Genomic DNA, 16,429 nt, shown 5'->3' with positions numbered 1-16,429 from the left:
TCCACATCTAACAGGCTCTGCACTCTCCCCCAAGCCAGGCTGGAGCAAGGGTGGGACGTGAGTGCTGACTGACTTGTGTCAGGTTTGCCAGGTTTGCGTGACTCTTAGAACGGCAGCTGTCACACTCGAGCATGCAGCACGATGCCCCCGAGGACCTGCTCAGACTCAGGCTGCTGGGCCCCTCGCAGAGATTCTGATTCAGCGGGGCTGGGTGGAGCCAGAGGATGTGCTTTTCCAACAAGCTCTGGGTTGATTTGGACACTGTCAGCCTGGGTACCCCACCTGGAGACCTCCTGCCCTGCCACCACCCCAGGGGGCAGGTAATATTATTCCCCCCTTTATAGGTGAGGAAACTGAGGCACAGAAAAGCTGAACCCAAGCATTATCACAGATGCCAGTCCACAGGACGAAGGAGCAGAGAGTCCCAGGAGGAAGAAAAGCAAAGTCTTAACTCCGGAAATGCTGCAGAAAATCATAAAATCTTTCTAGAGCACAGAAGGCACCAGTGACATGTGTGCTTGGGAGGGATGCCTGGAAGACACCTACAAAGACAGCAACAGTGGCGATTTGGGTGGGTGTCACAGGAAGAGAGAAAGACCGACAGCCCCCCACACCCTGGGTGATAGTGGGGCGGGTGGGGAAGCTGCTTTGGGGGCCTTCTCTTGGTCCCTGCCCTCCCCTACCAATGGGGCCCCACAATGAGGCCCCTGTCCCCAGCCCACAGAGCACTGCTATGTTGTTCTCATGAATCAACCCGACAGGGAACAAATCCCAGCTGGCTGCGCTGCTCAGGAAGACTGTTTTCTCTTAAAGAGGGTACAAAGAGCTCAATAAATTGATGCCCTGGGATTTCTTTCCAGCCCGGCCAGGAAATTCCTCCTAATCAGCTGCTTCATTTCCCGCCCATTAAATCAGTGGAATTTCCCTTCATTAAGCTTTTCCCAAACAAAGGCCACACGTGCTGAAGGAGAAAACGTGGAAGCTGTCTACTCAGGCTCTTAAGGGCTGCCGATGGCAGAGTCACCGGGCAGGGGTCCCAGGAAAAATGGGCACGATCTGGGTACAAGTGACGCTGTGGCATCTTCACAGACAGGGCAAGCCCACTGCACAACGTGCCCAGGAGGCTGGTGGTGGAAGCAGGGGCCGTGTCCCAGGAGGCAGGAAGGCTTGAGCATCCAGGGGCCCAGGGCAAGTTACAGCCTTGATTTTATTCCTTCTCTAAAGAGCGCCCCTCAAATATGAAATCTTCAACATTGCCCTGTTATGAGCTCACTTGTGGTCCCTCAAAATCCGTATGTTAATGTCCTAACCCTAAAGTGCACCTCAGAATGTGACTGTATTTGAAGATCTTTAAAGAGATAATCACAGCGGCCGAGGGCGGTGGCTCACACCTGTGATCCCAGCACTTTGGGAGGCCAAGCCAGGCAGATCACCTGAGGTCAGGAGTTTGAGACCAGCCTGGCCAACATGGCGAAATCCCATCTCTACTAAAAATACAAAAATTAGCTGGGCACGGTGGCACATACCTGTAATCCCAGCTACTTGGGAGGCTGAGTGCCTTTTCTGAAGGACACTCAGGAAAGGCCCCACTTAGGAATTTCACTTCTAGGGACTTTTTCTGGTCGTTTTTTCTTTTTTTTGAGATAGAGTTTTGCTCTTGTTACCCAGGCTGGAGTTCAGTGGTGCAATCCCGGCTCACTACAGCCTCTACCTCCCGGGTTCAAGCGATTCTCCTGCCTCACCTGACCTCAGGTGATCCACCCACCTCTGCCTCCCACAGTGCTGGGATTACAGGCTTGAGTCACCACACCCGGCCCACTTCTAGGGATTTAAGGAAACAGTCACGGTGTGTGCAAACATTCCCGGAGAAGGCTACTTACTAGGGAAGGATATGCCCCCCGTGATGGAAAGGACTTACACCAGCTACAAAGAGAAATGCGCTACAGTCACTCACAGTCACTACCAATGACTTATGGTCGTAGATTTCCATAAACGTATGGTCTCGAGTGGACACACAGAGTAATCAACATAACCCTCATTTGCAGAGTGCTTCTTACTGCCACTTCTTTTTTTTTTTTTTGAGACGGAGTCTCGCTCTGTCGCCCAGGCTGGAGTGCACTGGTGGGATCGCGGCTCACTGCAAGCCCCACCTCCCGGGTTCATGCCATTCTCCTGCCTCAGCCTCCCGAGTAGCTGGGACTACAGGCGCCCGTCACCATGCCCGGCTAATTTTTTGTACTTTTAGTAGAGACAGGGTTTCACCGTGTTAGCCAGGATGGTCTCGATCTCCTGACCTTGTGATCCGCCCACCTCAGCCTCCCAAAGTGCTGGGATTACAGGCGTGAGCCACCGCCCCCAGCCACTGCCACTTCTTACTGGCACTAGGTAGGCACCATTTCCGTTCACCTCCCAACAGCCCTATGGGGCAGGGTCTATTATTATCCCTGTTTCACAGACGAGAAAACTGAGGCTCAAGGAAATCAGGTGGCTTGCTCGGGGCCACAAAGCTGGTAAGAAACAGGGCCCAAGTCTGTTGGCCTCCAGGCTCCCTGATCTTATTTAACTCTATGTAACTATATTATGATGTAGCTTTATATGACTAGTATGTAACTATCATTTGATCCCATTTTTTTGTGGGGAAAAAATGCACACACACACACACACACACAAAGAAAAACAACCGGAAGGACACACGCCAAGAAATCTTAACAGTAAATTCTCCCAGCTGATGAGTTATGGATGATTGTTTATCTTTGGGCTTATCTGATGTTCCTACAGATCCTAAATTTTCTACAAAAACGTTCATTGGTAATAGGAAAAAAAGTTCTTTTTTTTTTTTTTTCTTAATCCCAAATGTGATAGTAGGGAAAAGCATTCCCTAGTTTGAAAAACAAAAGAAAGAGAAAAGCAAAGAAGGCTCTTACCTGGGAGTCCTGGTAAGAATTCGTGCAAGTCTAACCGAGTTTTATTTTAAAGGGTAATGACTCTGGGCCTCTTCCCAGGCCCCCTGAGGGACCATTAGCAGCCGGGATTGGGTGTCAAGGGTTGGAGAACACCGCCCTACCTTTCAGACTGAACTCCGTTCCTGAGAGAGCCCACGTAGGTCTTCTTTTTATCCACGGGCATCACGTCCACGTCACCCCCGCTCTCGTTGCTGATGACTCCCGCGTGCACGGCTGTCTTGCAGATGCTTGAGGTCTGGAAGCACAGGAAGGGCTGTGATCAGTGATGGGGATTCCAGCTCATGGGTCAAGCCAGCTGGGGCTCCATCATTCACTGCCGGGTGACCCGGCTGGTGGGGTGTCAATCACATCAACCCCTAGGAAATAATCATCACTACGTTGATTCCTCTGGGGTCTCTCCAGAGAGACTGGACATCATGCATTCATTCATTTGTTCAACAAGTGTTTTCTAAGCACCTATTATATGCCAGGCACGGAATTAGGAACTGGGGGAATTCCGCAGGGAACAAGATAAAGACCTTGCCTTCAGGGAGTCGAGTGAGCAAATAAATAAATACACAAATGAGGTAGCCTCGGCTATGAAGAAAACAAAACCAGTTCACAAGGTTAAATGCCTGGGTGGCGGAAGCTACTTGAGAATTGTTTCATCAGGGGGAACTGCTCAGGGAAGACAGAAGGACATAAAGGAAACAGTCACAGCTGTGGGAATGTCTCTGCACAGAGCATCCCAGGCAGAGGGAAAGGCTCGTGCAAATGCCCTGGGGTGGATATGAACTCATCATGTCCAAGAAATAGACAGCCAGCCAGGGTGGCTGGAATACAGTGAGTCAGGCAGAGCGTGGCAGGAGGTGTGGGCAGGGGCCATTCATGCCATGTAGACTGGACACAGGGTGGCGTCTGGACTATTCTAGGTACCGAGGGAGCAGCCGGGCACCTCGCAGAGGCAGGATGTGCTGTTTTCTGACATCATCAAGGAGTTCAATTTCTGGGTGATAAAACCTTCCAGGCTCAAGGGATCCTCCCACCTCAGCCTCCCAAGTAGCTGGGACTACAGTTGTGTACCACAACACCTGGCTAATTTTTAAAAATTATTTGTAGGGACAAGGTCTCGCTGTGTTGCTCACACTGGTCCTGAACTCCTGGGCTCAAGCAGTCCTCCCGCCTTGGCCTCTCAAAGTGCTGGGATGACAGGCACGAGCCATTGCACCCGGCCCAACTGTTGGTTTTGAAGATGGAAGAAGAGGCCATGAGACAAGGAATGCGGGTGGCCTCTAGAAGCCGGAAAAGGCAAGAAAACGGATTATCCTCTGAAGCCTCTAGAAGGAACCAGCCCTGCTGCCACCTTGATTTTAGCCTGGTGACACCCACATTGGACTTCTGGCCTCCAGAACTGTAAAGATAATAAACCTGGGTTTCTTTAAGCCACCTCATCTGTGGTGATTTATTCTAACAGTAATAGGAACCTAACAGCTTCTAACCACTGTCCACAAAAATGTCCCCCACTGTGGGTGGATCTAGTGATCTGATTTATTAAGTCCCTTAAGTCTGATGACTTCAATTTATCTATCTATCTATCTATCTATCTATCTATCTATCTATCTATCTATCTATTTTTTGAGACAGAGTTTCGCTCTTATTGCCCAGGCTGGAGTGCAATGGCCCAATCTCGGCTTACTGCAACCTCTGCCTCCTGGGTTCAAGTGATTCTTCTGCCTCAGCCTCTTGAGTAGCTGGGATTACAGGCATGCACCACATCTGGCTAATTTTGCATTTTTAGCAGAGACAGGGTTTCTCCATATTGGTCAGGCTGGTCTCGAACTCCTGACCTCAGGTGATCCACCCGCCTCAGCCTCCCAAAGTGCTGGGACTACAGGCGTGAGCCACCGCACCCGGCCTGACTTCAAATTTATAGGAAATAGAATCCCCAAGAGAATGACACCACAGATGTCTGGACAACAGGCTCACCCAGGCTCATGGACTCACCTGATCAGTCCCCCGCAGCAACTTGCTAATTTAAGGAAAGATGAAAAGCCAGACCCATTGTCTACAGAGCAGGAAGACGGACTCCGGTCTTGCCTCCATTCACAACCGAGTGATGTCACGGCCGTGGCTGTCAGTGGACTGAGCCCCCAGGCACTTTGTGGGTGAAGGGTGAGGAGGTGAACCGGGCAGGCTCCCCGTGTTCTGTCCTCCCTGCGTGTGTAGTGTAGAGACAGGCCACCACCAGCAGAGGTCTGAGCTTGAAAGCTTAACCCCCAGCAATGGGTCACTCAGCAGGAGGGCGGGGCTGGGCTATGTTACCTCTGAAACCCTCCCCTCTGCACAATACCCGAGCCCCAGGGGTCACTGGGGAGAAGACGAAGTCCCAGCGACTGATTCACCAAGCTGGCGCCTCCTTCAAGAAGAGAGCAAGACATGGTGGAGAAGATGAAGCTGGGATGATTTCATTTATAGGAGGCATCCAAAGAAGTTAAATTCATGGAGACAGAAAGTACAGGGGCTGGCGGAGGGGAAGCGGGAAGTTGCAGTTCAGTGGGTACAGGGTTTCAGATTTGCAAGACAAAAGAGTTCCAGAGGTCTAACCCATTACAGCGTCAATATGCTTAATGCTACTAAGCTGTGCACTTAAAAATGGTTAAGAGGGTAACTTTTATGTTATGTATTTTTTTTGGGGGGGTGGACAGGGTCTCACTTGGTCACCCAGGCTGAAGGGCAGTGATACCATCTGGGCTCACCAGAGCTTTGACCTCCCGGGCTCCTCCCACCTCAGCTTCTCAAGTAGCTGGGATCGCAGGCACGCGCCACCACGCCTGACTAATTTTTCCATTTTCTTTAGAGATGGGGTGTCACCATGTTGCTCAGGCTGGTCTCAAACTTCTGGCCTCAAATGATCCTCCCACCTTGGCCTCCCAAAACGCCGGGATTACAGGTGTGAGCCATTGCCTGGCTTATGTTGAATTTTTTTTTTACTACAACAGAGAGGGGAGTGGGGAGCTACACCCAAGCTCTGGGAGCCATTCTAGAAATAATCAGTGCCCCCTCGAGAGAGGCCAGCCCACCACCATCCCTGGCACAGTCTCATAGCTCCTTTGTCCCCTGTCCTTAACACTGTCCTCAGCCCACCTGGGGACCCCAGAAGCATTGGTAAGGCCAAAGAGAGCCTGTGTCTCAGGATCCACTGTAAAAGGACAGTTTGTCTGGAAAATGCACCCTGAGCTGCCCTTTGAATGGGACAAACAATACAATCTAGCAGGTTCCAGGTGTGAGGGAATGAACAGAGGTGGGCTCTTTGAAAATACCAATTTGGCCCGGCGCAGTGGCTCACACCTGTAATCCCAGGACTTTGGGAGGCCGAGGTGGGCAGATCACCTGAGGACAGGAGTTCGAGACCAGCCTGACCAACATGGTGAAACCCCGTCTCTACTAAAAATACAAAATTAGCCAGGCATGGATCAAGATGAGCCTGGGCAACATAGCGAGATCTGGTCTCTAGAATAAATTAAAAAAATTAGTCAGGTGTCGTGGCACGTGCCTGTAGTTCCAGCTACACGGGTGGCTGAGGTGGGAGGATCGCTTGAGCCCAGGAGGTTGAGGATACAGTGGGCTGTGATGGCACCACTGCACTCCAGCCTGTGCGATAGAGCTCGAGACCTCATCTCAAAAAAAAAAAAAGAGTGGATCCAATGTTCCCACGTTAACAGTCATAAGCCTATTCAGAAAAATAAAAAACAAAAGAGAAAAGTGGAGCCAACACACACATTCATATCAAAGACCTGAAAAGTGGATTTCCTGCTTTCCAAGATTCATTTACCGAGTAACTGAAGGCCACTTGCTAAAAACCCTGTGCTAACATGTCTTCATCTTCTTCAATAAATAAACTAAACGGATGAGGGCGGGGTTCCTTAGCCCAAAGCGGGGTCCCGGGTATCTGGGAGGCCCTGGAGTTGCAGGCAGAAGGCCGTGAACCTGCAGGGAATGATGTCAGCACAGGGCACCTCTCAGCCCTCGGCAAACCGGGGTGGCCGGCCTCCCTGTCTGAACCAGGACGCATTTTCCTCCTTTGGAGGAAAGATCCACAACTTCTTAATTCTCAAAGAACTTTGTGCCCCGCTAAAGACTAAGGAGCAATAACTTTGCATCCATCCCAAAGAGAAGCGAAGAGACTTTAAGATGAAGCGACCATTTTAGAATTCCTCTAAAATCGCCGTGCGCGGGGGCGAGTTTGGTAAGCGAACACAATTAAGCTCATTGTTCTTTCCGGCAGGCGGAAGCCTTGGTGCTTGGATAAGTTCTCACACTTGTGCGTGTTTCAGAATCCACCCCCGCCCCTACCCGAGGGCTGGAGCAGATTTTTGGGTCCCGCTGTCAGCGTTCAGGATCAATGGTTGATTGGAGCCAGAGAATCTGCATTTCCAACAACAAGATGAAATAAGACCTCCAGGCTTTCTGTCTCTGAGCATTGCTCACACTGCCAACTGCTGCAGTACCAGGAGCAAGGCCCGGGTGTTTCCCAATGGAACGCCAGAAGGGACCCATCCCTTCGGTGTCACAAACTCAACCTCTAAAAGCCCTGGTGGGGGAGGGGGCACCCTCCTGGTTGAGAGCTGCCAAGAGGTTCTGGTTGGCAGCCCCAGAGGCGCTGCTTTGCCTCAGTCCCTGGAGGATTTCTGGACACAAAAGTGACACAAAAGTTTTCTGTGATAACATCAAGCTGCAGGGCGTCAGTATGAAAAGCTCACACCCATGGCCGGATCTTTCTCACTCCACAGGCCCCATATGGCCCCGTTATCAATATGCACATCTCCCATGCAAATACCTTTCCTCCTTTCTTCCTTCCTTCCTCCCACACCTCTCCTCTCACCAGGCTTCAGTAAAAGGGACAAGGCATCCAATTCCTTTTCTCAGGGCCTACTGCAACAGGAATACCTGAGTATTTACTAACAATTGATATCCATGAGGCTGGTAACCAATCCCGCACCCAACACTTACTGGCTGTGTTACCTGGGATGACCTATGTGAACCCCACAGCCCCCCCTTTCTCCATAATAAAGCAGGGATGGTCACAGGTCACATCTTTACACATCTTTGTTCTAAGCATTTCACATGCATTGACATAGTGATCCCAATAACTCTGCCGGGTAGGTGTTATCATTATCAATCTCTTTGAACACACAGGCGACTGAGGGGCAGGGGGGCTCAAAATCACTCAGCTGATAAAGATCAGAGGCGGGACTGCCACCCAGAGCCAGCAGTCTGTCCACTGTTCTACCTAGGGTGATGACAGTGAGGAAGAAGAGTGGCTACTGTGAAGATTAAAGAAGGGCTGCGTGTGGTGGCTCACGCCTGTAATCCCAGCACTTTGGGAGGCAGAGGCAGGCAGATCACTTGAGGTCAGGAGTTCGAGACCAAGCTGGCCAACATGGAGAAACCCTGTCTCTACTAAAAATACAAAGATTAGCTTGGTGTGGTGGCGGGCACCTGTCAGCTACTCGGGAGGCTGGGACAGGAGAATGGCTTGAATCCAGGAGGTGGAGGTTGCAGTGAGCCGAGGTCACGCCACTGCACTTCAGCCTGGGTGACAGAGTGAGACTCCGTCTCAAAAAAAAAAAAAAAAAAAAAAAGATTAAATAAGACCCCAGGCTTAACGCAGGATGGCACACAGCACATGCTCAGTAGGTGTCAGTTAAGACAAATGTCACCACCATGATTGTCATAGTCACCACCACAGTAGAAAATTCCCAAGGGATTGTCATCGCTAGCCCAGTGGTCCTCAACATGCAGTTCCAGACCAGCAGGGTCACCTGGGAACTTGGAATGCAGATTCTCTGGCTCCACCCAGCCCCACTGATCCTGACCGCTGAGGGTGAGGCCTGGAAATCTGTTCCAGCCCTCAGGCAGGCGCGGGGGTGGATTCTGATACGTGCACAAGTGTGAGAACGTATCCAAGCACCAAGTGGGATGGGGAGGACAGAAGACTGAGGTTCAGAGGAGGGGAAAGGTTGCCTGGCTTCCCACAACTGGCAAATGTCACCGCCGTGGCTCAGCTCCCTGGGCCACACCCCGATGCTTCTGTCTGCAGCTCACCACACAGCGAGGGGTCTGCCAGGAAATGCAGTCCTGGTGAACAGGCGGGAGCCGCAGGCAGGAGCAGGCCCTTTGAAGGTCTGGAGGCAACTCTCCCAAAATCAATCTCTTAGCTAAACAGACATTTTCCAAAAGCCATCATCATTTCCCAGAATACAGTGACCTAGAAACTGAGGCCAGAAAAGAACTTCTCACACGGAGGTGGCTTTCTTCCTTCCCTCCTTTCCTCCTTCCCTCTTCCCTCCTTCATTCTTTCTTTTTTTTTGAAGAGCTATTTAAGTACTGACTACTGCAGTATCTTCATTTATTTATTCCTCCAACAAACAATGATTGTGTGTCAAGCCCTGCCTGTCATGAGCACAGTGGTCCCAAAAGCTCAAAATCCTAGTGAAACTTGTTAATGAAGACTGCACATAGCTTTTTCCCCTCATGCCTGTTCATATCAGTGTAACTATGAATGCAGGTAACATCAAGCAAGGCAGGATAGACCAGGGAAAGAGCAGAGTCTAAAGCCAGACACATCTTCATCTGTCATCTTTGCCACGTGCTCACTGTGTGGATTTGGACAGGTTACTATGAGCCTTGTTTTCTTCCTACAGGAATAAAGATAACGATACCTAGAGACAGTGTTTTTAAAGAAAGAACCTAAAACATAGTATGTGTTGAATAAAAGGTAGCCTTCTGGCTGGGCGCAGAGGCTCATGCTGATAATCCCAACACTTTGGGAAGCCAAGGCGGGTGGATCACCTGAGGTCAGGAGTTCGAGACCAGCCTGGCCAACATGGCGAAACCCCATCTCCACTAAAAATACAAAAATTAGCTGGGTGTGGTGGCGGGCGCCTGTAATCCCAGCTACTAGGGAGGCTGAGGCAGGAGAATCACTTGAACCTGGGAGGCTGCAGTGAGCCAAGATTGCGCCATTGCACTACAGCCTGGGTGACAGGCGCGAAACTCTGTTTCAAAAAAAAAAAAAAAAAAAAGTAGCCTCTTATATTGTTGCAAATATCCATTAAGTTCTTGCATTTCTTTTTTTTTGCTTTTTTTTTTTTTTTTTTTTTGCTTTATAGGTTTAGCTGCTATATTGTTTGGTGTATATAGTTTTTATTCCTTTTCCAGTACATTGTATCTTCTGTGCCATTGTGTAACATTACTTTGTCTCATTCAGTACATCTAACTTTAAATTCCACTTTTTCAGAGAGGAATATTGCCACTCTTGCTTTTCATGTGTGTGTATTTGGCTGGGATAGCTTTGCCCAGCTCTGTATTTTTAAATCATTGGAAAACCTCACCCTCTGTCTCTTAATGGTAGAATTCGGTTCAAACATTTGGTGTAATAATCGACATATATTATTTTACTCCTTCATAAAAATGCTAACTCTCAGAACTCAATTTTAGCTGAATCACTTTCAAGAAGAAAAAAAGACCCATTTAAAGAGGAAAGAAAAAAGATGGGGGGGGGGAAAAGCTTAGTCATGAAGCCTGCTCTGACCTTACAGAGCCCAGTGACCTCATATTTACAGGAATCTGGAACAAATTAAGGCAGACAGAGGCAAAGATGGTGGCGGGGGGGCGGGGGAGAGCTGTAAAGGAGGGGATGATGACAAGCAGCTGAGTAAAGCTCTATCTGGAGGCCAGGTGCAGTGGCTCACCCCTGTATTCCCAGCACTTTGGGAGGGCAAGCGGGGAGGATTGCTCGAGCCCAGGAGTTCGAGATCAGCCTGGGCAACATAGTGAGATCTTGTCTCTATTCAGAAAATAAAAAAATAAAAAACATTAGCTAGAGATGAATGATGCTGTCCTAATCACAGAATTTTAGATCTAGAAGATTCCCTGGATTTGATAATCCCAGTTCTGGGCCATTCCACCACAAGGAAACAGCTTGGCAAGATCACACAGCCTGCTGGCAGCAGAAGTGGGACCACAGTCACATTGTCTGGGTCACCATGTCCCCAAACCCTGGACAACCAGAGGGAACAGGCTATGTTCTGCAGGATCCACCTAAGAAAAACCAGGCTAAAGCTCCCTGGTTAAAATTCGGAGGGAAAAAACAGAGGAAGAGATTCGTATAACCAGAGTGGCTATTAACAAGCAGTAAATTAGGGTAGTCCGTATTATCTTCTTTGTGCTTTTAGCTAAGTGTGTGCATAACCGAGAAGAAATACAGTGCGTGGACCAGTTTCTATAAATGCATCTGGAGAGCTGGGAAGATGATTAAATAGCTGGAAAAATGAACCATCTGAAGCATGAGAGCCTTCAAACTACGAAAACATTTGAGTAAGGCCAGGCACTCCTGAAGCTGCATTCGTGAGAACAGGTAGGTGGAAGCACTACTCTCTCTAGAAATGGGGAAATGGGGGCAATGTTTGCAGAAATGAGTGGTCTAAACTTAGCTAAGAGGTTGGCGGGGTGTGGTGACTCACACCTGGAATCCCAGCACTTTGGGAGGCAGAGGTGGGCGGATCATCTGAGGTTGCGAGTTCGAAACCAGCCTGGCCAACATGGTAAAACACTGTCTCTAATAAAAATATAAAAATTTAGCCAGGCATGGTGGCACGCTTTGTAAACCCAGCTACTTGGGAGGTTGAGGTACAAGAATCGTTTGAACCCGGGAGGTGGAGGTCACAGTGAGCCAAGATTACTCCACTGCACTCCAGCCTGGGCAACAGAGTAAGACTCCATCTCGAAATTAATTAATTAATTAAGCAAGCTAAGAGGCACTGGAATAAAGTCTCAAGTATCCAGATCTTGGAGCTTGCATGTTGAGGTCTTAACAGGCTTTGAGAGACAGTTGTTGACAATGCATCCTACTCACATCTGCATAGATGTTGGTTCCAAACACCGGAGCCCAGTAGGAAGGTTCGTCTTTGCAGTGTGCCGGACAATGGACTCTGGAAAACAGGAAGCATTTATGTGATGGGTCTGAGCACAGAAAACCAAACTTCTTAAGCTGGCTCTCTTTATTTGAATTCCAAGATTTAAGCTCTTAGTTGAAAGGAAACCGCCATACAGTTTTCCTCGTTAAGAAAAAAACAATACTTCTCCCCCCTCAGCAGAGGTAAAGATATTGCTATTTTTGCTTCTCTTAAACAGTGTAGATAGAATTTTTAAAAACACACACACATCCACAAAAGACATGCACAAACAAAAAGGTAAAGGGAGTAAAAATCTAACAGAGAAGAGTGTGGAATTGTGAGGTCGCCCTTCCCATTCTTGGATGTTGGCCAGTTCATACCGTGGGTACATGATGGAGATTAGCACTGAGACACTTTTTCTAAGGCCGCTTCCCTGTGTGGAGGAGGAAAGGGTGGAGGTCCCTCACCTCACTGAGCTACAGAATATTCCAAGGAGGGGGCACCGATAGCCTGGGGTGGAAGGGGTTAGATCACTCTGTGTCAGTCACCACAGATGCTCCAGGGGATGAGGAAAGCACCTCAAACTGGAAATGGGTGACCCCTGGGTGGTTTGACAAACTCAAGCCAGGAAAGAGCACAGGCTTTACTTAAGAAAAGATCTTCTGTGTTTATCTGGAACAGTCCACTGTGGGCTGGAGCCCAGGGACCAAGAAATCAAAATGGCAGCCGGAAGCCATCTGGCCCCAGGAGGGCAGGATTATGGGAAGGAAGAAGGCCAGGCAAAGGGACTGAGAAGTTGAAACAGTTCTTAGGGGCTGGGAGGAAGGGAAATGAGTGCGTAGAGAAAAAGGGTGTGTGTGTGATTTAAAAAAGGAAAGAAGGGCAGGCGCGGTGGCTCACACCTGTGATCCCAGCACTTTGGAAGGCTGAGGCGGGCGGATCACCTGAGGTCGGGAGTTCAAGACCAGCCTGGCCAACATGGTGAAACCCCATCTCTACTAAAAATACAAAATTAGCCAGGCGTGGTGGTGCAGGCCTGTAATCCCAGCTACTCGGGAGGCTGAGGCAGGAGAATGGCTTGAATCCAGGCGGAGGTTGCAGTGAGCAGAGATTGCGCCACTGCACTCTCCAACCTAGGCAACAAGAGCGAAACTCGGTCTCAAAAAAAAAAAAAAGAAAAAAGAATTGGAAAGAGTCTAAGAACATTCTCCACTCTTTCCTACTTCTTTTGGAATGGCAGGTCAGAAATTAACATTTTGGATATTGCACTCTGTCAAGTTTTTCTATTTGTATTTTCTGAAATTCTTTCCTTCTGCTTCTCTCTAATATTCAGGGAAAATCTACTAAAAGGCTGTTATCCCCACTCGATCATTCAAGGGGGATCAAGACGGTGGTGCGGAGGCGGTGGAGGCCCAGAGAAAGCCTGAGGTGGGGTGACGGCCAAGGGAAAGGAGTCTAGGTCCCTCCCAACCAGTCACCCTCCCGGGCCTTTCCCTGCTCGGACCTTGGGGTCACCACCTATTGTCCGTTGGAGAATCCACAGGTCTCCAGCCCAGGATAAGGGCTCATGAGGGCCACACCACCCAGCCTCCAGGGCAGCTGTCTTCATCCTCAAAGCATTTCAACCCAGGGTCCTGGGACTCTCATTCTATCTCTAATTCTACAATGGAGCTAAGTCAGAAAGCGTGCTCTGTTTGAAGGGCAGCTTAGCATTACAGATGTATTATATGATCTGAACCCTGGGGAACATCTATAAAGTGGGGACGTCCCAGAGACCCGCGGCCTTTTCCATCTGAGAAGGCGCCTCAGCCGATTCAAATAAGAGGATGTTTCCTGTGTTCCCTTCCCAAGAGGATCTACCAGGAACTTCAGCGACAAGTGTTGCCAGGACACCCTTTATTTTATGCTGGGAGGCATCATCCTCCGCGGACCAGTCATTTGGGGTTAGCTGCCTGTAGAATCGATTCCTGGGACAAACCCGTTGTCACGTATCCACAGAGGAATGCTGCATGAGGATTTGAAAGAATAAACAAACACGCTCTACAACACGGCTGAGTCTCCAACGTGTGACGCAGAGTGAGAGAAGCCAGACACCCAAGACCACACCCTGCCACGGCGCCATAATTTTGCTGAAAAAGCAAAATCAGAGCAACAGAAAGAAGCTCCCTGGTGCAGGGGTGTGGCCGGGAGCTGGAGGGAGAGGGGCTGACCACAAGGGCAGTAATGACATGGGGTGCTGACAATGTCCTACACCTTGACGGGTGGTGGTTGTGACCCTGTATAGCTTGGCCAAAACACATCGTGTACTTTTTTTTTTTTTTTCTGAGACGGAGTCTCGCTCTGTCGCCCAGGCTGGAATGGAGTGACGCCACCTCAGCTCACTGCGAGCTCCGCCTCCCGGGTTCACGCCATTCTCCTGCCTCAGCCTCCTGAGTAGCTGGGACTATAGGTGCCCACCACCACGCCCAGCTAATTTTTTTTTTGTATTTTTAGTAGAGACGGGGTTTCACCGTGTTAGCCAGGATGGTCTCGATCTCCTGACCTTGTGATCCACCTGCCTCGGCCTCCCAAACTGCTGGGATTACAGGCGTGAGCCACCGTGCCCGGCCACACATCGTTTACTTCTAATGGGTGGATTGTATCATGTACCTCAATAAAGCTGATTTTTAATTTTTATTTTATTTATTTTGGGACACAGTTTTACTCTTGTCACCCAGGCTGGAGGACAAGAGTGTGATCTCAGCTCACTGCAACCTCCTCCTCCCAGGTTCAAGCAATTCTCCTGCCTCAGCTTCCCGAGTAGCTGGGATGACAGGCACCCACCACCATGGCTGACTAATTTTTGTAATTTTAGTAGAAATGGGGTTTCACCATGTTGGCCAGGCTGGTCACGAACTCCTGGCCTCAAGTGATCCACCCGCCTCGGCCTCCCAAAGTGCTGGGATTACAGGCGTGAGCCACCTCACCCAGCCTAAAAAGCTACTTCTAACATCATCCATAGAAAAGATGACAGATCAGGCCCGCCTTACCTTGGGCAGTGAGTTGCTGGCTTTTCAAACGGGCACAGCTGAGCAACGGTGGTGTAGCAGTCCAAATCCTGCACTGTGAACAGGAGCAAGGGGGAAAGGGTCAGGTCCCAGCAGGCCTGGGCCTCAGGCTACCAGGCTGTGAAATGGGCCACTAGACTACCAGGGCCTATGGGTTCCCTGGGCCCTTGAACAGAGCTGGGACTAGGACCCAGCAGGCTCCTCGTACGCCACATAGGGGCACTCAAGAGATGAGACCAAACCCATGGCCTGCGTGTGTCGGCGGGTTGAGGGCGTTGTCACCCCCAGTGGTTTCTCTGTGGGGCTGATGGTGCTTTTCATCTGAATGGTGACTTTCTTATTTGGAAGCTTTTCCTGACTTATCACCTTTGCTCCTCACAGCAGGTGTTACTCTAAGTAGGCAGATGAGGAAATGGAAGCTCAGAGAGCTCAGAGTGCCCCTCGAGGCCACCCAGGACTGAGGTGGGGGCCCAGGTTTCCGGTGCCTGCTCTAGAGCTCTTTCTGACATGCCACCCACCTCCTGCTGCTAATCAAGGCACATTCATCCCTGCCGAGGGGCGAGGGGCTTTTTTCTTCAAGGTCATTTGTTGTGTTTAAACAACAGAGGTAAGGAAACAGTTCTAATACTGGCCACCTGTGATCTCTGACAGCATGTCTTTATTTAGTCCAGGGCTAAGTAAAGTTTTTCTTTTTCTTTGAGACAGAGTTTTGCTCTTTTTGCCCAGGCTGGAGTGCAATGGTCTTGGCTCACTGCAACCTCTACCCCTGGGTTCAAGTGATTCTCCTGCCTTAGCCTCCTGAGTAGCTGGGATTAGAGGCGCCTGCCACCATACCCAGCTAATTTTTGTATTTTCAGTAGAGACAGGGTTTCACCATGTTGTTGGCCAGGCTGGTCTCGAACTCCTGACCTCAGGTAATCCACCTGCCTCAGCCTCCCAAAAGTGCTAGGATTACAAGTGGGAACCACCGCACTGGCCTCCTTTTTTTTTTTTTTTTTTTTTGAGATGGAGTCTCACTCTGTCACCCAGGCTGGAGTGCCGTGGCATGATCTTGGCTCACTGCAACCTTCACCTCCTGAGTTCAAGCAATTCTCCTGCCTCAACCTCCCGAGTAGCTGAGATTATAGGTGCCTGCCACCACACCTGGCTAATTTTTGTATTTTTAGTAGAGATGGGGTTTCACCATGTTGGCCAGGCTGGTCTCAAACTCCTGACCTTAGGTGATCCATCTGCCTCGGCCTCTCAAAGTGCTGGGATTATAGGCATGAGCCACCACACCCGGCCAGGTAAACTTTTTCTTAAAGGACTCTAGAGCAAACATATTTGGCTTTGTGGTCCTTACAGTTGATGTCAAGATTAATCAACTCTGCTGTTGTAGCAGAGAGGAGCTATAGATGATGTGTAAATGAATAGGTGTAACTGTGTTCCAATAAAACTTTATTTACAAAAGCAGGCAACAGGCAGGATTTAACCCATGAGTCAT

At 49.6% G+C, this 16,429-nt stretch overlaps 1 protein-coding gene across 4 annotated transcripts in view; it reads right to left on the bottom strand.

The window, feature by feature from the left end:
• Positions 1-16,429, bottom strand: part of CRISPLD2 (cysteine rich secretory protein LCCL domain containing 2) — a 90,578-nt gene that overhangs the window by 17,038 nt on the left and 57,111 nt on the right. For all 4 annotated transcript variants that reach the window (XM_024233527.3, XM_024233528.3, XM_063717388.1 and 1 more), the window contains exons 12-14: positions 14,929-15,001; positions 11,860-11,935; positions 3,065-3,198 (exon numbers count right to left, since the gene is read on the bottom strand). In XM_024233527.3, coding sequence (XP_024089295.2) covers positions 3,065-3,198; positions 11,860-11,935; positions 14,929-15,001 — 283 coding nt within the window. The remainder of the gene's footprint in view (positions 1-3,064; positions 3,199-11,859; positions 11,936-14,928; positions 15,002-16,429) is intronic.

The sequence above is a fragment of the Pongo abelii genome, chromosome 18, assembly GCF_028885655.2.
Source record: "Pongo abelii isolate AG06213 chromosome 18, NHGRI_mPonAbe1-v2.0_pri, whole genome shotgun sequence".
In the NCBI taxonomy this organism is placed as follows: domain Eukaryota; kingdom Metazoa; phylum Chordata; class Mammalia; order Primates; family Hominidae; genus Pongo; species Pongo abelii.
This window is presented reverse-complemented; position numbering and strand designations above follow the sequence as displayed.